This window comes from Myxocyprinus asiaticus, chromosome 19 (genome assembly GCF_019703515.2).
Source record: "Myxocyprinus asiaticus isolate MX2 ecotype Aquarium Trade chromosome 19, UBuf_Myxa_2, whole genome shotgun sequence".
Classification (NCBI taxonomy): domain Eukaryota; kingdom Metazoa; phylum Chordata; class Actinopteri; order Cypriniformes; family Catostomidae; genus Myxocyprinus; species Myxocyprinus asiaticus.
Window position 1 is genome coordinate 31,594,887 of NC_059362.1, and position 21,563 is coordinate 31,616,449.

The 21,563-nt window shown below is 38.0% G+C and overlaps 1 protein-coding gene across 3 annotated transcripts in view; it reads right to left on the reverse strand.

The window, feature by feature from the left end:
* Window positions 1–21,563, reverse strand: part of LOC127456707 (syntaxin-binding protein 5-like) — a 133,368-nt gene that overhangs the window by 18,058 nt on the left and 93,747 nt on the right. For all 3 annotated transcript variants that reach the window (XM_051725214.1, XM_051725213.1, XM_051725215.1), the window contains exons 9-18: window positions 21,362–21,440; window positions 18,048–18,202; window positions 16,388–16,460; window positions 16,100–16,247; window positions 13,866–13,933; window positions 10,851–10,891; window positions 8,757–8,977; window positions 7,411–7,595; window positions 6,620–6,745; window positions 4,616–4,767 (exon numbers count right to left, since the gene is read on the reverse strand). In XM_051725214.1, the coding sequence (XP_051581174.1) occupies window positions 4,616–4,767; window positions 6,620–6,745; window positions 7,411–7,595; window positions 8,757–8,977; window positions 10,851–10,891; window positions 13,866–13,933; window positions 16,100–16,247; window positions 16,388–16,460; window positions 18,048–18,202; window positions 21,362–21,440 (1,248 nt within the window). The remainder of the gene's footprint in view (window positions 1–4,615; window positions 4,768–6,619; window positions 6,746–7,410; window positions 7,596–8,756; window positions 8,978–10,850; window positions 10,892–13,865; window positions 13,934–16,099; window positions 16,248–16,387; window positions 16,461–18,047; window positions 18,203–21,361; window positions 21,441–21,563) is intronic.

The window sequence follows — 21,563 nt, forward strand, 5'->3', positions numbered from 1 at the left end:
CGTCAGGATAGAAGACTCATGGAGTGTGGATGATTGGATGAAAGTGATATTCAGTGATGAATCATGAATCCACATTGGCCAAGGCGATGATGCTGGAACTTTTATCTGGTGCTGTTCTAATGAAACTTATAAAGATGATTGCCTGAAGAAAACAATACGTTTTCCCCACTCATTTATGATATAGGGTTGCATGTCAGGTAAAGCAGGGTTTCTCAAACATTTTTGAACCAAAGACCCCTTTCATAACCCCAGATTCTCAGTGGACCCCAGTCCCACCACCACCATGACAACAAATATGATATTATTTACTAGAAGTATAAAAATGATCTCAGGGAGTACCAATAAGTTTAAATACATACGATATGAAGCTTGCAGTATGGCCGGGCACTGCTGTCCTTTTGTGTTGAGATTCTGTGTGCAAAGTGTTTCAATTACATTTACATCCAGTGACTTTACAGCAATTTACAAGTGAGAAATGCAACAATACAAACAATTAATATCAAAGACGGCACAAACAAACACCATAAAATGAAGTTAGGGAGACCGTCCGTTGCTCAGCTGAGGCTTTAGCACCATCCGCAGGACGAAACATCACTGAGAACACTACAAAGCTCAAACAGTAGCCTACTGATTTTTCATGAATTATTATAATTTACACATGAGCAAAGCACCATATTCTTCTGAAGAAAAATAAACAGTTGAGGATCGATTCATTCACTTTCTTTGTTACTATAATATCACATTGTTTAGTCATTTTTTAATAATTAAACAACAGTAATGATACAATAACACAATTTAATCATTATTTAATGTTTCAAATTATTATGTCATTGTTAACTGTCACTTTTTGCTTTTCTGCAAATAAAAAGGAAGAAAGGGAGAATAAAAAGTCTTCAAAAGTAGGCCTATTCCTACAACTCTTTTCCGTTCGGCAGCAGATGGGATGCGATTTATTTTCACATAAATGAAAGTTATGAGTTATACTGAAGTGGAAAATAATATATACTGCATAAATACAATGAAATTAACTAATACTGGCCACTATTAGACAGATGATATGTCTAAAATAAGGGACACTGGAAATATATGCATTTGACATTAAGCTGGATCGTCATTTGTCATATTATACTAACTTGTGATATTATACTAACTTATTCTAACTTCATATTATACTAATTTATACAAATGCCAAATCAAATTCAAGTATGGAGTGCCACAGGGATCAGTTTTAGGGCCTCTGCTTTTCTCCCTATATACTGTATGCTCCCCCCGGGAGACATTATCCGGACCATGGAATTAGTATTCACTGTTATGCTGACGATACACAACTTTATATTTCTTTAAAACCCGACAAAATTTCACAATTTTCTAAATTAACAGTGTATAAATGATATCAAAGAGTGGATGGCTAAAAATTTCCTTCTACTCAATTCCAATAAGTACGAATTATTGGAACAAAAACCTAAAAAAAATAAGATGCTAGAATATAATCTGACTCTTGATAGATGTACTGTAATGTCAACTTCTACAGCAATACATTTAGGTGTTATATTTGATAGCAATCTAACCTTTGAAAAACAAATTTCCAATATTTGTAGAACTGCATTCTTCCACCTCAGAAATATTGCCAAGTTGCGACACGCTATCTGTTTCTGATGCCGAAAAAATAATTCATGCATTCATGACCACAAGACTAGATTATTGTAATGCATTAAATGGTGGATGTCCTGCAGGTTTAATAAATTAACTTCAGTTGATTCAAAATTCAGCAGCGAGAGTGTTAACTACAACCAAGAAATCTGATCATATCAGCCCCAATTTATCAGCTTTACATAGGCTACCTGTTAAATTTCGTATAATTTTACAATTCTGTTACTTACAAAGCTTTGAATGGGCTAGCTCCAAAGTACTTAAGTGACCTTCAATCATGCTATAATCCATCAAGCTCACTACAATCGCAAAACTCAGGCCTGTTAACAATACAGAGAATATTAACATCCACAAAAGGAGGGAGATCATTTTCGCATTTGGCTTCTAAACTATGGAATAGTCTTCCTAGCAGTGTTCGAAACTCAGACACACTCTCTCAGTTTAAGTCTAGACTAAAGACTTATCTATTCAGCCAGGCATAAACCTAATTTATCCCATAATTCATAGCTATGCTGCTTTAGTTAGGTCTGCTGGAACCGAAAACACTTCTCTTATTCTTTAACCCTGCTTTAAATTGAATGGCATCTATGCTAATTTTATTCTATTTCTTTCCCTGTCTAAACCTCAGGATTATATCCTGCCAGATCCATCTCCGTTCCTGCCTGATGTCCGATGTGTCGCTGAGTGAAGATGACCAACTGCAGCATGTGCCAGCCAGACTTCACTTCAGTCTACTAAGACAGACTTCACACAGGATGAATTGATGCAGACTCAAAGACTTGGGATTCTTCATGAGCCAATACCTGAAGCATGGGCTCAGGATGGAGTTCACCAAAATTACCAGCCATAAGCTTCCAGCCGGACTGCGATGCTCCTCACTGAATGATATCAACTTGGTCAAAGGAGGGACAACACTCTCTTAAACTACATAGAAAATGAATTAACCACTAACAAAAACCTTCATCAGCCAAAATCAAAGGACAATGCTTCTAGGTTGTAAAACTGTAATCATGGTCGTTTCCCCGATAAGTAGTATATTTCAAAGTCAAATTCTTTTTTACAACTTACATTATTTATGATTCTGGTTGAGAGAGCAGAGCACGCCTGGTGACATTTTGCCTACACACATACAGTGTGCAGCTGTGTGCGCAGAAAGCAAGCAGGCGGGTGGGCGGGCAAGAGAGAGAGATTTAAAAAAAAAAGAAAAAAAGACTGCACACTTAGGGTGCTTCTGAAATGGAAGGCTGCAGCCCAGTCCTTCTGAGGCTGTAGGCTAGACTCCTCCTCAGCACTCAATGCTAGAATGAGACAGTCTAGTAAGTGTGCATGGCAAACCATAAGCTTAGAACCATGTGATATTTTACTTTGTTTAGAAAGCCCATATACTTCAGAAAATGAGAAATATGTCCTTAATCCCTTAATTATTGTAGCAAAATGTTTATTCACAAAGCTAGAATCACTCACAAAAGCCTTAATATAATACATTTTGCAACATTGATTTTAGAATTCATATTTAAACCCTTTCAAATATGAAAAAACAGAACCCTAGATTTGTAAAAACTATAAAAAAAATGTTTAAAGCTTTTCAAATTCATGTAATTGCCCTTTTATTAATTTTTAATTATTTATTTATTTGTACTTTGCATCTTCTAATTTGTTGTACTGTCTAAACGTATTTTTCTACATATTGTCTTGATGCAAATGTGAATAAAAACTTGAAGAGAGAGAGAAAAAAAAATTAAAATAAGCAGCGTCATAAAGGTTTCTGCCTCCGCGGTCATGCAACTCATTTTCCACCCTTTTTTAAAATAATTTGGGACATGTGCAAAGATTGTGGGTGATTGAAGGCCACAAAGGATACACCCAATGCATCCTCCAAAATATGGCAAAGAAGGCTGCAAAACGAGGCTGCCTTCCAAGTGTCCTCACAATTGAGATGGCCTTCGACGGTGCTTGATGACATGACAGCTGAGATATCCAGCCTAACCAGGCTGCAGCCAAGCTCCCTTAGTCTGCCGCTCTCTGTCAGAATAATCATGTAAAGACACCTGAACACGAAAACTGGTGCGGAGTATCAAATACACAGAATGTATGAGAGTCCTATCTGCATGTCAATATGAAGAAAGCCAAATCCCGGACATTTACAGCCAATTTTGAAATCCCGGCCGGACGCTTTTTTCAGGTCCAAAAAAGAGGACATGTCCGGGAGAAAGAGGATGTATGGTAACCCTAATATCAACTCAATGACATGGCCAGCAAACAGTCCGGATCTCAATCCGATTGAAAATTTATGGTGGAAATTGAAACAATTGGTCCATGACAAGGCTCCATAGCTGATCTGTTAACCGCTATTCAAGAAAGTTGGAACCAGCCTGATGGAGAATATAGTTTTTCATTGGTGAAGTCCATGCCTAAAAGAATTCAGGCCATCATAAAAGCCAGAGGAGGCTTTTTTTTTTTTGTTCCTCAACATTGAGTGATTCCATAATTTTTCCTCTGCTTGATCTGGAAAAAAAATATGACATTAATTAAAATAATGTAATTTAATTTGTTTGAGGGATGTTTCACGAAGTCAGAATGTTCAGCTATTAAACAAAAATTGTTTTATGTCATATCTGTGATTTGCTTATTTGCTACGAAGTAAGAAAATGCTGGTTGAAAATCCTCTAAGTGTGGTGATTCCATAATTTTTGTCAGGGGTTGTATCATGTGTCAAGATGCAACTCTGCCTTCTACCAGCAGGGGTCAACCTACTGTATTCCTCTGAGTGTGCACTGCTGCATGTGCAGATGAAGATTTGTTGTTAAAAGGCTTACTGTGTTAATAATGCAGTGGGTGTAGCTAAAATAGCAAAATATGTTAATTAGATGTCCACATACTTTTGGCCATATGGTGTATGTGATCGGTTTATGGAGGAAAAGCATGTCTGTATATGCATTTGTGTTTGAGTAAATGCATAGCACACCTCCAGAAGGTTGTCGGTTCTTGCGGGGAGATCGCGGTTGTCTCTGGTAAGGGTCATTTGAGCCATACAATTCCACAGTTCCCAGATTCAACAGAACAGTCTTCTGTAAGTAATCCACAACTGCTAGACCGTTACTATTGCCAAACACCACCCTATGACACAGAGTGAAGAGACATATTCAATGCATAGACAACAATGAGCTCCTTTGACATATACACATATGAATCTTGATATAATACAGTGTAATTCTGCAGTACATTCTACCATGTTTCAGTGCATATACAAGCAAGTGCACTTTGCTACATACAGATTAAAGGTGCTGTAAGCTATTTTTTCATGGAAAGGTACGCAAAAATTGTTCCTACTCCCTGTGAGATATTACTAAAATAAGTGTTGTGAGTTATCTCACCTGTTTCTGTGACAGCTCTAGGCTCTGTAAACAGCAAACACAACAAAATCGTGTCCGTGCACCACAGACAATGATGCTTCGACCGCAGGCATGACAGTCATTTAGCACTTTCTCATAGCGTTGTAGTTACAGCGAATTATTGAGACTTACTGCCATTTTTAAGCCATGTTGTTCATAACAAATGTCAGTTGAGGGCGCTATTTTGCTGCTGCTGTTTTTAACAACCATTTCTGCACAATGTCGGTCTCAATAAAGCTCATTTGGTATCTTTGGAGTGCGGGATTTTGGAAAGAGGGGGCATGGCTAATCCAACGGCTCAGTCTCGTGGAAGTAGAATGACTAAAATCGCTTACAGCACCTTTAAGTTTATTCAGTACTTGATTGTTAAAGATTCAGTACAATCAATTCAGTGGGTTCCAAAATTCTGAGATCACAAGAGATAATGTTTCTATTTTGTATTACTTTTCTAATAAAAAAAAAAAAAATAAAATAAAAAAATTCATTACAAATTACACTCACTGAGAACTTTATTAGGAACATCTGTACACCTACTTATTCATGCGATTATCTAATCAGCCAATCATGTGGGAGCAGTGCAATGCCTATGATGCAGATACAGGTCATGAGCTTCAGTTAATGTTCACATCAACCAAAAAAATTGATATCAGTGATTTCGACCATGGCATAATTGTTGGTGCCGGATGGGCTGGTTTGAGTATTTCTGTAACTGCTGATCTCCTGGGATTTTCACACACAACAGAGTTTACTCAGAATGGTGCCAAAAACAAAAAACATCCAGTGAGCGGCAGTTATGCAGATGGAAACGCCTTGGCCAGAGAATGGCCAGACTGGTTCGAGCTGACAGAAAGGCTACAGTAACTCAGATAACCATTCTGTTCAACTGTAGTGAGCAAAATAGCATCTCACGTCGAACCTTGAAGTGGATGGACTACAGCAGCAGAAAACCACGTTGGGCACTTTATTAGGACCATAGTGTTCCTAACAAAGTTCTCAGTAAGTGTATATTATCATTATTATAATTTAAGTGAAAAGCTGAATTTAACAATTTACATGATTTTAGGATTTCTTACTAGTTGGTATGCATGAACTACACACGTTTATGCAAAACCTGATGATCCATGTTTTCCAGCATGATTTGAAAATTCTACAAAGACCATCTTGTGTGCTTCAGTGAAACCAAGGAAATCTGACCTTTTGAACAAAGGATTTAACACGGTCAATGTCACATATTGCCTACATTTCATTAGTAACTTAAAAACAGTGTAGAATTTTTAATATTTCTTCTTCATTTTACATAATATCTTTAATATTTATTTTGTTTTAAACTGTTTCAAAATTTGACAGAAGTTCCAGATTTCCACTGTTGTCTCATAATATTGGACCCCACTGTACTTTGAGTGTAAGCATAAAGTTTAATCTGAAAAAAAAAAAAAAAAAAAAAAACAGTCTGCAGCATTTGGTGTTTTATAGTTTTAAGTGCTTAACCACCTGAATCTAGAGCCTTTACAACCACAATACAAAACTGATAGGTCTTAAAATCTTGAAGTGACTTCTCCATGCTTCATGTGACTCACAAGCCATAGCAGGAGTTAATGGCCAGGCTGCTGATCTGCTGGGGAGGCTCTCCACTGACCCACACCAGCTGTACCACCAGCTCCACCTGATAACCAGGAGACTGCTTCAGAGGACTGCTGCGCACCCTGAGGGAATGGGACAGAGAGAGAGAATAGGCATGAGATGAGACTGGGTCACAGACAGAAAGGCAGAGCTGAGAACTTGTCCATCAAAAACATAAAATATTGAGTGATATACATACTGTATGTTACTTTTATATTACATACAAGGGATGGGCAAAAGTATAAGAGTATTTAAAAGTGATTGCTATGGTTGATCATGAAAACACTTTCTTGCACTTCAAAACATTTGCATTGATCAAAATTCAGTAACAGCTAAACTATATGGCCAAAAGCATGTGGACAGTCCCTTCTTATAAAAGGATCTGGCTAATAATTGTGCAGTTGTGTACAAAACAATGAACTGATAGTTCACCCAAAAACAGCATCATCTACTTACTACCATGGAAACCCGTATGACTGCCTTTCTTCTGTGGAACAGAGAATGACAGCCTCAGTCACCATTCACTTGCATTGTGTGGAAAAAATATGTAATGAATGTAAATGGTGATTAAGACTAACATTCCACAGAAGAAAGAAAGTCATAGGGATTTGGAACAACATGAGGGTGAGTAAATGATGACATAACTTTCCTTTTTGGGGGAACTATCCCTTTAAGAAGACAAAATGCACATCCATATTACATACAACTATATGCAGTACATGTACATATCAAGGCAAAGCAACATTACTTTAGACAGGGTACGTTGTCTCTCATCCCATCTGACGAGTTGCTGCTAGTGGAGGGGTGTGTCTGAGGGATGGTGGTTTGTGGACTGGGGGAGGTGATTGGAGTGGGAGGAGCTGTTGTCGGATCTCCACCTCCTTCTGGGGATTCCAATTCATTCAACTCGTACTGTAACCTGACCTCTAGTAACTGTGAAACACACACACATATATACACATGTAATTGATGCCTATGCACCTTAGCACAGATGTGTATAAATCAGCTAAACGCAGTGAGTTAACTGATGCCCATCAGTGTCACTATTCTTAATTTGAGGCATGCTAATTGGTGTATGTGTGTGTGTGCGAGTGAGTGTTTCTATATGCGTGAGAGTCTCAGGACTCATGGTGCTAATAGGTTTAATTTGCCCTCATTATACACAAGTGTGAACATTCTGCTGTCAGCAGCAAGATGGTAACTCGCACGGTTTTTCCCACATGTGTGCTGAGCATGCGCCTACGCAAACAAATCAGATGCAGTCCTGTGAGCCCCTCTGCAACGCATGAACTGAATCCAACATGTGTCCCTAAAATGAGTGTGCTTGTGTTAGACATGATACATCCAACCCCTGATTCATTACAATCCTTGTTATATGAATCATGTATTTATATGTAAATAAGTTGTGTTGATTGAGCTATATTTAAGCATTAATAAACAACTATTGCTTAATTACTTCAGTCTTAGCACCACCATATGTAAATTACAATTTTTCACAGATATAGTTTTTAATAATATTATCATAAGCGCTCATTTACTTATGAGTCACAGAACCATCGATATGCAAATATAGAGCTTGCAAAAAAAAATGTAAGAATGCAAAATGAATGGAGTATTCATTATTCAAGCTCAATAGACAGCTAGATGTCGTGAACATTAATTAGAACAGCTATTGAAGGCTTGAGGATTTAGTTAAGCATCTGAGTAACAACTGTTCCTCGGATATCTTTAGTTGGCTCTGTAGACTGCACATACACTGAACACATGCACACACACATTCAAGTCACTGAACAACATCTATTTAATGAACAGATTTTATATTATTATTATTATCATTATAAGTCATGGTAGTTGTCAGAGAACTAAAATAAACCGAGACAGTGAGAGGGGAAGGAGTAGAGAGAGAGTGAGAGAGTCTATAAGGGCACCATTACTCATTCCACAGCAGAAAACATTAACTAAGTTTTAAGTCAAGAGGAGAACCTTGCTTTATGCTGATAAACAACACTTTTATAAAAACAAATACAGTTACACAATAATACAATAAAGTGAGCGCACACATACACACAAACACACACACATACACATTTTTACCTGCACCACTTCTGTCGTGATTTCCTGTTTGCTGAACCTATAGATGATGATGTGGGCAGAGACGCCAGCTACGCACAGCATACGGCTCTCAGGACACCAAGACATCAGTTGAATGGCAAAAGGGTCCTCGTCCACAATCTCTGTGCTGGGTTTCTCCTCCTTACATCGCGCCTTCTCAAACACCTTTGCTGTCTTCAGCTTGTACAGTACCTGGAGCATTACTGAGCACCATGGGAAATGACATTTACAAGGAGTTCCCTCTAAAGTCAATATAAAATTTAAGTAAGGAATATACAGTATATACAGTCAGCCGGTCTTTACCGCAAAATAAACCAAGATGGTGATTAGGGCTGTGCAATATGGATAAAAATATAATCGTATCACGATTTTTTGATAGATAATGCTATTGCGATTTTAATTGTGAATTTGGCTTTACATGTTTTTCCTTACATTCAAAAATGCATTTCAGTGTTCAAAAACAAATTTCAGGAGGAAAGAAATTGTCTTTGCAAAAATTATTGATGATAGCGTTGATTATTTTTGTGCCGTTTTGTTTTTCTTTATTGTTTATTCACCCTCCTGATTTCTGTTTTGTTCTTTCACTGGTAACTTTAATTGCAATGCATTCTGACTGGCGAGATCTCATCAGTGTGCAAAAGATGTGCACCAATCAGAATGGCGAATTACATTTCACAGAATTCTGATTACAAAAAAGAAATAAAATTGCAGCTTGCTGCGATTTAGCAATGGCACATGCTCATGTCTTGCAATAGTAATTAATTGTGATTAATTGGGTTTATTTTGCAATAATGACTGGCTAACTGTACATTATCCCACTTACTGCATAACTTCTTACCAAATGATTATGAATCATTAATTTAAATGAAAAATATTTTTTTATGTTAGAAGAGACCACAAATGGATATGAAAGATATCAAACTAGCACAGCTATACAGAAAATCGACTGGGACAACAGTCTATTATACTTTAAATAAATGACCACAGAATGCCACGATTTACCAATCAGAATATTATATTCCAGAGAGCCATGTAATAAAGTCTTATAGCCTCTAGATTTGGACATTTTATGCCTTGGAGGATTAAAAATATGATGGGAAATGTTTTAATGCCCCTCAAATGCATGAATGTGTTTTGTCCAATTTTTTGTGGCCTCTAATCCACTGACTCCAATTGTTCAGTCAAAGCACAACAATATTAAATGGCATAAGATTAGCCATTCTGTTTTAGCAGGATTAATACTTCCTGCCTAATTAGCTTTAAACAGTGGTGGACAAAATAAGAGGAAATTTGAATTTAAATGAGCTCCTGCCATTACAAATCTATTTTAATATAAAACACTGCGTTGGCAACCTTGGTTGTATTTGTAATCTGAAGATATGTCCTTTAGCAGCTAAAGGAGGCACAGGGACTGTGGAAACCAAAGTTTGTCATTCTCATAGTTTAAACAAGGTCAAATGCCATTTAAAGGTAACCCTCTTATGGTATACCATAAAGCCTATGGTATTTGGGAAATTAGTTTGTGTGTGTGTGTGTGTGTGTGTGTGTGTGGGACTGTGAGTTGTGTGACATTATAAGGTCAGTTCCCATTTGGGTCATAAATCCTGGAGAATTAGGTTATCGATAAGGTAACTGATGTTTAATGTCATGCGTTATACTCCAACAGCAAAATCCCTCATAGAAAGCATCTTAGTCAGCAAAATCAGAATTTTAATTGGATATTTGCCAGGAAATTTAGACTTACTGAGGAGTTGTTATAATGTCCTGATCAAATGTGCTTATTCATGTAGCTGGTAAAGCATGGCACTGGCGACGCCGAAGTTATGGGGTTAAATTCCCAGGGGACACACAAAACTGACAATATGTATATACCTTGTGTGCACTCTAAGTTGCTTTTGGTAAAGTGTTCTGGCAAAATGCAAAAAAGTAGCATAAATTTGTTTAAAGCAAGTTTATAGAACAAGCTTTGAAAAATGACTGCACTGCACACATTTGTAAATAGCTGGGCTGTGATGCATATGCATTTAGTAAGTGGTAAATGAGGTAATTATGAAGTCAGAAAGGCTCAGTACTCACTTGCTGAAGCATCCCAGAACTTCACTGAACCATCTGCATGCCTGAGAGAAGAGCAGAATAGCATTTTTATTTCAACTCAGTCTCTTACACTTTCATTCACTAACCCACATAAGCTCACTTTCACACTGCCATTTATCCAAACAAACCACAGCGATAAGCAAAGTTGCTATGTCAGATAAAAGCCAGTAAAGAGATGAGAGTAAGTGCTCATCCCACCACTGTCAAACCCACAAAAATACTGAACAAAAAAGCTTCTGTCACCCCATGGGTGATACATCAGAAAATGCTTACTTTTTTGTTAACCTTTCTTTGTCAAACTTCCCTTTCTCTACTTGGGTTGGGAATTGAGAACCAGGAATTAAAGGATTAGTTCATACAAAAATGAAAATTACATCATTGTTTACTCACTCTTATGTTGTTCCAAACCCATTAGAGCTTTTTTTCTGAACACAGAAAAGACACAACTGCTGTTTTCCATACAATAGCAGTGGAAAGTGTCTTAAAATTGCACAGTATTATAAGTCTTGAAAAGGCATATGATCACTTTGTATGATGAACAGACCGAAATTTAAGTCACTATTTACTTTCAAATCAAATCATTGATCAACTAATGTATACAGAGCTCAAATCAAATATGCTGACACCAGAGTATGTGAGTAGAGTGAAACGGCAACAATTTCCCCTCCGCACTCAAAGCATTCTATAATCACTCCACTCCAGCTCCACTCCAGGTTTTCCATTTCCCACTCCCCATTTGCTCTGTGCTCACTGATAAAATAAATCCCGCTCTGCATTCTCTCCATGGCAAAATTTGAGCCTAACTATCATTCCATTGTAAAGTTATTTCAGAATGCTTTTAAATATCACAAATATTATTAGATGAAAAATAAATTCACAATTCTAGGATAAAAGCTTCAATGTGCATTATTGAAACACTAATATTATCCCAAGTCTATATTAAATGATTTTTTAGCTTTAGTTTGATGTCAGCATGTTCTCTGGAATTGGCAAAGCAAATAAATGACTAAACAAGAAAAATATTACCAAACGAATCTACACCCACTAAAAAATGTATTAGGAACACTATGGTCCTAATAAAGTGCCAAACGTGGTCTTCTGCTGTTGTAGCCCATCTGTCTCAAGGTTCAACGTGCTGTGCATTCTGAGGTGCTATTCTGCTCACTACAATTGTACAGAGTGGTTATCTGAGTTACCATAGCCTTTCTATCAGCTCGAACCAGTCTGGCCATTCTCCACTGACCTCTCTCATCAAAAAGGCATTTCCATCCGCAGAACTGCCACTCACTGGATTTTTTTTTGTTTTTGTTTCTGGCGCCATTTTGAGTAAACTCTAGAGACTGTTGTGCATGAAAATCCCAGGAGATCAGCAGTTACAGAAATACTCAAACCAGCCCATCAGTCACCAACAATCATGCCACAGTCAAAATCACTGAGATCACATTTTTTCCCCATTCTGATGGTTGATGTGAACACAATCTGCCTGACTGTATGCAGTGCACTGCTGCCACATGATTGGCTGATTAGATAATATCATGAATAAATAGGTGTACAGGTGTTCCTAATAAAGTGTGTGTGTGTGTGTGTGTGTGTATATATATATATATATATATATATATATATATATATATATATATATATATATATGTATATATATATATATATGTATATGTATAGATAGATAGATAGATAGATAGATAGATAGATAGATATAGGCCTATGTATTATTGCCCTTTCTTTACACAAACTTGAACAATATTAACAAATTGATAAGTTTAATTGGTGTTTAATGTAATAAAATGTAAATTCTATTTAATGCAGGACATAATACAGTTGTGATGGCAACACATAAGGGTTACACTGTATTTTACAGTGTCCTTATTACAGTGTAATTACACACGTAAGTACTTAGTAATATTAATTAGCAACATGTACTTTCTATAGGGTTAGGGTTAGGTTTAGGGTTAGTTGCTTGTAATGACTTTTGACTTGAAAAAAAAAAAAAGACCTGATAACAAGGACCATGTAAAATAAAGTGTTACCCACATTAGATTAGAATGATGATAGGAGTATTCAAAATATTGAATACGAGAGAGATATGTATGACTGACTTTCTGATTTTCTTCCCACGTGTGAATGAACACTTTATTGTGTTTTCTGGACACATGCTTTTAAGAATCCACAGCAAACCTCTGGTTATGGTAATCACCTCCCCACTCGCATTGTCTTTCAACGTCATTACTTTTTGAAACACATTTGTATTTTTTATCACATTCTTTCTGATAATATTTCAGAAATCCCATCTTTCTTTCATGCCAATATTGCTAACACTGTGCTTAACACTTGGTGAATTCTTGCCGCATTATTGGTAGTTAACGTGATGGAGCGTTACTGGAACACTCATGGAGCGAGAGCAAACAATGACGCTCCAAATAAAAAGAAAATTAAAAAAACCTGCACCTTGCTCCAAGCAAAATCATGCCACTCCACTTCCACTCTGATCTGCTCACATACTCTGGCTGACACGTCAATAACATGTCTGAATGTTCGCAAATAATATGCCTTTGCTCAGTTAATTTGAACTTCTTTTTGGCTCTGAGTGAAGAGTGAAGTATGCGAGTATGCCGGGGCCTTAATTCTACAATTTCTCTGGAAAATCTACAGACAGCTTACTTACAGTTGTCTCAGCATATTAAGCAGGGATAGGGGAAAGCATTTTAACAATGAAAAAATTACACACTTCTGCTTCAAGTGGAATCTTTCCACTTATTACCCTACCCTTTTCCCTCTCTCCCCATATCATGCCTTCTTGTTCTCCATTTAAGTCTTTTTTTCTGTTTCTGCAATTTCAGCAGAGCCATGAACTGTGATAGGAAAGAGTGAACAGAGCCAGAGTAAGACAAAACACACACACACACACACACACACACACACACACACACACACACACAAACACAAACACAAACACAAACACAAACATGTACACACTGTTCTTACCCAGTTATTATTATTTCAGGGTAGCTTTGTGTGCCCAGGCCCCAGTTTCCACCACTGATAGGCCATTCCTTTGATAAACAACAGAACCACACAAAAGCACTTAAAAAAACAACCACAAAAACTAAACACATCAATCTAAATGTCCCATTATATGAGAATCAAAGAAATTCAGTACCGTAGTTAATGCCCTAAAGCAAGTAACATTCCTAAAAAACTTAATAAAAAGCAGACAATTTGTACGTTTTATAAGCAAAATGGTCTCTTATAATGTAACGATTGTGCTGGCAGCCACAAAACATTTTTTGCAATGTGGTGCTCTTTAGAAAAGCATTTCCTCATGAGGTGTGGAAGATAATGCAGTATATTCAGATGAATCTCAGTACTGCTGTAAAACTAGGTGGGCTGCCTGATTACCTGCTTCCCTGTGGGAGACAGACCCAACTTACACACCAAATTCCAGTCTTGGTTAAGAGGTCATGTTTTCTTTCATACCCATAAATACCCCTGTCTGTGTCAATGACCCACAGAGTCTGTAGACATAATGTACTGCACAACAGGAACCTGAAGTCATACAGGCAAGGGGCAACAGGGCTATTCACCAGGGGCCACAATATAAGTCCCTTAAAAACCAAGGTAGAGTATGTGAGTGTACATGAGTCTGTATATGTAACAGTACATTAGATTTTGTGGAGATTGATACCGATTACTTTTATGTGTAAGTGTTCTTTAATCAGCATGTATAACTGATTTTAAATTGTTTTATCTTTGCTCTGACACAATAATAATTAAATAAGTAAACATTAGACTCCAACAATAAAACATACAACGCAATATGAATATTTGTAAAGTATTACTCTTATTCATGCCATTATTTGAAAGAAAAGTCATTTTGCGATCTAAATGGTTGAAAATCTATCTATGTTTTGGGATCTATATAACTGTTTAGCTTAAAATACTATGCCATTTTCTCTTGAAAATGAATGGCTGTTGCATAAAAAGTTGTAATAATTGCAAAAGTGTTGTTGGGAGCTATTCTTTAGAGACCCACCAAATTTAAGCACTTCTCAGTAGACCTGATATTGAAGAACCAATAACGATTAATAGGGCTGGATATTGATACAGGTTCCCATTTGATTCACAAGCTCTCGATTCGATTCCAATTTCTATTCGATTCAAAATCGATTCATAAGGGCATATTTCTGTTACAATGTCCATTTTGCTTCCATATGAAAGAAATCCTCTCCCAGCTAATGCTGTTAATTATAAAAGGACCTTCTAAACTTCTAGGTAACCCTTCTAGGTACAATTCCAAAATATACATTTTACAAATTATATTTTCAGTAGTTTTTCATCACATTTTAATATTAAAAGAGACATTATTCAATGAAAAATGGATTGTGTGGACTACTTCTTTGCACATAAAGAACAAGTCAAACCAAACTTTTATCCTCAACACACAGTAAAATGATCTCTGTGCTGAACTTTTTCACCGCTATACTAATAAAATACTGGTGAGTGAAATCGGAACATTTACCAGCCAGTGGCTAATCACAGAAATGTTTAGTCCCATAGCGTGAAATTTAGTCGCATATGCGAATGATTTACTCACACTGAAGAAGGTTGCGCATAGTGTAAAAGATAGATCTTGGGATTTAAGAATCAATCTCGAGATCTTTCAAAAGAAGATTGCCATGCATTGAAAAAAATCTATATTTTTACCCAGTCCTAACGATTAAGTAAAAAAAAAAAGTTCATAATGGTAATAAAAATACAGGTGAAACCGACTATCGGTCTATCTCTACATTAAATATGCAAAGAAAACAGCTTTCATACAATATTTAATCATTATCTATCAGTTTAGTAGCTTTCCGTGTGTGTGTGTGTGTGTGTGTGTGTGTGTGGGTGGGTTTGGGTGGTTTGAGGAAATTTTTTTAGGTTACAAACTGGTAATTACAAGGGTATTATGCTATAAATGTGGTTTATGAGGGCATTTCTAGTGTCCCCATAATTCAAATCGCTTAAAAAACATACTAGACGATGTTTTTTAGAAAATGTAAAAACGCAGAAAGTTTTTTGCGAGGGTTAGGTTTAGGGGTAGGGTTTGGGTCAGGGGATAGAACCTATAGTTTATACAGTAAAAAATCATTATGTCTATGGAGAGTTCTCATAAGGATAGCCGCACCAACATGCGTGTGTGTGTGGTATGAATGTGTGTTTGCATGCATTGGTTTCACCTTTTTGCTGTAGCCCTGTCGTTTCTGGCGAGACCCCACAGAGTAAAGTGCAGGTATAAGGTCCACAGGACAATCGGCTAAATATTCACAACACGTCACGGGAGACTCATGAATCGTCATGGGATATGGATTTTCAAAGATAGGGTAACTATGGAAACATTACAGGTCAAAACCATCAGCCTGACACTGTAGTGGCATACAGAGAAAGGTGTGATAGTGTCACACAGGTAAGTCACAAATAACCCACTGTGACGAGAATAGCGAGTGCTGTGATTGGCTAATACACACCCATTTTGTGCAAGGTCGATAACAACTAAATCCTTTTCGAGAAGGACCACTACAGCGTACGGTTCCTGAAAATCTGCAGAGAAAGAGAAACATGATGAGAAGAATCATAACAGAGATGTTATAATTTAAAATTCTCAGATTACAATATTATTTCATAAGACATGATTTGGAAAAAAAAAAAATATATATATATATATATATATATATATATATATATATATATATATATATATATATATCTTCATATTAAACTTTCATTTACAACCAACCTGTAACAGACTTGCATTTACATTCATTGATTTAGCAGGTGCTTTTATCCAACAAATACCAACAAAAGTTACCAACAATATGTATCATACAGTGAACCCAGAAAGTATTTGGACACTTTAGTCACATCCAAAATGTATACATTTTTTATTGCATTAGATAACAAAATGCATTAGATAACAAAACAAAAACTTTACTTTTCAGAGCTTTTTTTTTTTTTTTTTAACCAACTAGTTTCAAGGTCTATTTTTAGTGGATTGTTCTGTAAAGTCAGATCCCCTCAAGTTAACACAGGTGTCCAAACTGAGTAACCACAGGTGTAGTTCATCACATTAACTATGGATATGTTTAGTCTTAATTTTGAATGTGTTTACTGTTTTATAATATTAAAACCTAAAGATGTTATTTGCTTACAAATCTACATATCAAATGTTCCTTGCTTTCATATTTTGCTGTGTAATGCTAAGACAATCCTACATTTTTAAGTGAGGCTTAAGTTTTTGCGGCCACTGTATTTTAGTACGTGGTCTGATCTCTGCTCAGCTGTAGAAGTTTAGACCAGTGACGTCACAGCAGAAAACAACACTGTTCAAGTCTGAACCTCCTGAATGTCTCAATAATGAGTCAGAACCAAAGACGCCCCACTTCAGATATAGCTTAATAAACGAACAGAGCCAGGCACTGTTACGTAAACAACACTGCAAACACTGCTATCCTTCCTCCTGCGTTCATCACAGCTTTGGCTTAATGAAAACACAAAATAAATTGCTTATGCCTTTTTTTCACAGATAATTTAACAGGGATGCTGTATTTTGGCAAGAATGTTGATGCAGAAGCATGACGATCTTAGTTTATTTGTGTAAAACCAAGTAAGGTGAATCACAACGGAAAAAAGCTAGATGATGATTAAATACATGTAAAATGCATTAAAAAATATGTTCTGCTCTTCACACAGGCATGCTAACTCAACTGTGGCATTCTGTAGGTGGACAGCAAACTGAAGACATATCAGACTTTGCTCTGGCTACCCTTGGAAAAAAAGAAAATCGCTTATAATTCATAAATAGCCACCAAAGCGATTAATTATTAAAATGGGGACGGCAATAATAAACGAATGCAGTCAGAGACCTGGATCCTGTGAATAGAGGGAGCTTTAAAAAAAGAGATGAAAAATGTAATTACTAGGCAGCGGTTCCACTGGGAGAGCTCAAGCTCATCTACAATGAACATAAAAGAACAGAACAACCTAACAAAAAGGTTCAAATGTCAGCAAAAAAAAATTAGAGAGAAAGATACTCATGATTGATTTTGACTGAGAAAGAGGAGACAGAGTGTTTATTGCAATAGTGCTATACAAAGCAGGTGTTCTTACTGAGTAAGCTGATCTACGTACCATTAGAATATGGCGTTTCACACAGAGTGAGGAAGTCTACAATGGGATAGTCCATCTCCAATACTGCTGTGCTCTTCCCATGCATTACTGTCAAACATGGCCGTCGACCAACGGTGTCATACGACAAACCACCGGAGAAGATCATAAACGGATCCCTTTTAGGACACAAACATATACAGTAGGCACACATGCATACATTTAAAAACATACTAAAGTTAGTGGTGCTGAAACTGTATTATTGTATTATAAAGCCCCACTGAAAAGACCAGCATATGTTGTGTTTTGTAATGCTGGTCCCCAAAATATAGAATGCTGGTTTGCTGGTAGGTTCATTAACTTGCTTAATCAGCAACACTGCTAAAAATCTTCTTAATCAGTATTTTTGTGTTAAAACAAGGAAAAAAATGACCCGAGAAGCAAAACTGTGTAAGATAATAAGATTTTCACAGAATGCATCTTGAAAATGTTCTTACTCCAATGAGACATTGTTTTTTTTATTTTTATTATTATTATTTTAAACACAAATCTAACTAAATTTAGTGAGGTTTATACTTAAGGAATAGTTCACCCAAAAATTATAATTCTCTCATCATTTACACACCATTATGCAATCTAAAACTTGTATGACTTTCTTTCTTCTCAGGAACAAAGATATTTTCATAGATGTATGATGTGTTCATACCCATAAAATACAAATCAATGGGGTCCCTCATGGAGGGAACGAGAGTTGTGTCGATGTAGTGACACTAGGGGTCACTCTTGGGAGCCCGAGACACCTTTGGTCTTTGATAAAAGGCCAATGAAAATTGGCGAGTGGTATTTGCATGCCACTCCCCCGGACATATGGGTATAAAAGGAGCTGGTATGCAACCACTCATTCAGGTTTTATGCTGAGGAGCCGAGACAAGGTCCGGCCATTTCAGTGGGTAGTTCAGCGTTGTGGCAGGAGGGACACAACGTCTCATTCCCTCCATCAGGGAACGGAGGTTATGCAAGTAACCAAGATGTTCCTTATCTGTCACTCACTCGACACTGTGTCGATGTAGTGACACTAGCAGTCCCTATACAAAACGCCGCAACTGGCTGAACTGTGTTACGTGAACTGGCGATGTGTGATGGGCAGACAACTGTGTGCCTCATAGCCAGCGCAGCAGGCCGACACGTAACCTCCCCCAACATAGTTATGAGTGTCAAATGGCCCTTTGGGGACAAGTAGACTACCCAAAAGATAGAGACAGGCTAACCCAGTCGTGGCCTCTTTTCCCCTTCTTATTTTCCACTCCCTAATAAAACAAGCGGGATTATCCGACTGGGCCGCCAGGTCTAGTCGGGGGGTGTCCCTCCCAAAGGGAGGACACCGGAGACCACACCTCGCCCAAATAGAGGGGGGGATATTTAAGTAGGTCTTTCCAACCATGTGGAGAGTCTCATGGTAGATCCTACCCAACGGGGGAGGAGTTACTACAAACATGGAGACTGTGGCAGAGGGGGCTCTACCCAAGGAAGACGCAGTTTGCCAACAGGGAAACGAATCAGCGGAAGATATACATTGCATGGGGTTACCTTACATGCGGAGCACCTACCCCAGAACAGGGCTCTTAGTTAGCACGTGTACTGGGCCGGCAGCGAGTCTCTCCGAAAACTCGACTGCCACAGGGCTCGGAGGAAGTAAACCGAGGAACATAGTTTGTGAACACTACTGGGAATTAATGGCGCACGTCTTCAGCTCAGAGGAGGTGAAAGGCGCTATGTGCAAGCGATACATGGGCTTATCCGCTTGTATTGCGTGCCACTACCTGGGATGAAACCGGTTCCACCCGGAGGTTGTAGAACCTTGCAAAGGTGTTGGGTGTTGCAAATGGCCAGGGCCAAGGAGGGCGCTACACCTCTGGTAGAATGGGCTCGTAGCTCCGAATAAGAGGTAGAACTCGCCGTGAGACGAGCTGGCGGACTCATCCGTAAGCCCGATCAGGGCAGACGAGTGTGCTGGGGAATGGGAGGTCCGCGGGGGGATACCCGGCAGAGGCGGTCCCATTGGGGTCCCTAAATCGCCCCCAGTGCTAGCCGTGCTGGTCTCATACCTGTGGGTAGAAGGACCGAGGCGGGGAGCCTCTGGGGTGGCTTGCTTTCTTATGAAGGTAAGCCGCGACCGCATCATTGCCATGGACATGTTCTCGCAATGAGTACATGACCCATCCACGAATGCTGTCTCCGCGTGAGCAGTGCCCAGACTTGAAAGACAGTGATCTAAGGCGAGAGGTAACGAGCGCAACCAGGAATAACACACAAAGGAAAGGCATCTTTAAAAACACGCATCTTTAAAAAGACGTTCCGTGTGTGCCGCTCTTTTAGAGAAATACACTCTTTTAGAGAAATATACTCTTATTTCTGCCGAAGCGCCCAGAGGCATTCTCTGCAGTGCACCAGTGCAGAGGAGGGAGAAGCAGAGGTGAATGAACAGTCGTGGGAATTCAGCCCAGTGAGCATGACCGTTCGGCTCCAAAGAGAAAATCTGAATGAGTGGTTGCATACCAGCTCCTTTTATACCCATATGTCTGGGGGAGTGGCATGCAAATACCACTCACCAATTTTCATTGGCCTTTTATCAAAGACCAGAGGTGTCTCGGGCTCCCAAGAGTGACCCCTAGTGTCACTACATCGACACAACATCGAGTGAGTGACAGATAGGGAACTGCAGATTTATAGTGAAAAATGTGTTACATTTTGGTTACTTTGTCAAAAAAAAAAAAAAAAAAGATTATATCGCTCTGATTATAACCTTTTTGGAGCTTGAAAATTTTGGACCCCACTGACTTGCATTGTATGGATGTATAAAAATACATCTACGAATATATCTTTGTTTCTGTTCCGCAGAAGACAGAAAGTCATCCGATAATGAGATGGCAATGGTGAGTAAATGATGAGAGAATTATCATTTATGGGTGAACTATTCCTTTAAAACAAGAACTATTTCTCAGTGGGAAAAGGAAAACATCAAGATAGAATTCTCTGAATGAAAGTTTAAAACTCTTATACCATTTTGCTTCTCAAGTAAATTTATCTTATTTTAAGGATGTTTGGATATTTTTACTGGAAAGCATAACAAAAACAGAGATTAAGACATTTTGCAGTGAAGACTTGTCAGCCCTGATCAGCCTCACTACCATTATAGTTGCTGTGAACTCATGAACAGCATGGCTTTGCTAGTCTACCAGCTTGACCAGCACTAAATGGTCTGGTCCTATATTCAGGAAATTCATGCTGCTCTTTTCAGCAGGTCAAGAACAAATAAATAGCTACAGGTGTGTGCTTACCCTGTTCTTGTGGTCTTGTATTCTACTTTAAGAATGGGTTTGCAAGGCTCTGGCTTTTTTCCATCTTTAGGCTGTTTTCCTGAAACATAATCAGACTCATTCAGAAAGTTCCTTCAGCTCCTTCTCTGGCCCTGTCCCAACTGTTGCACTTGATGTAGACTTGCAGTCATGGCTTGTTAAGTCCACAAGACTGTAGAATGTC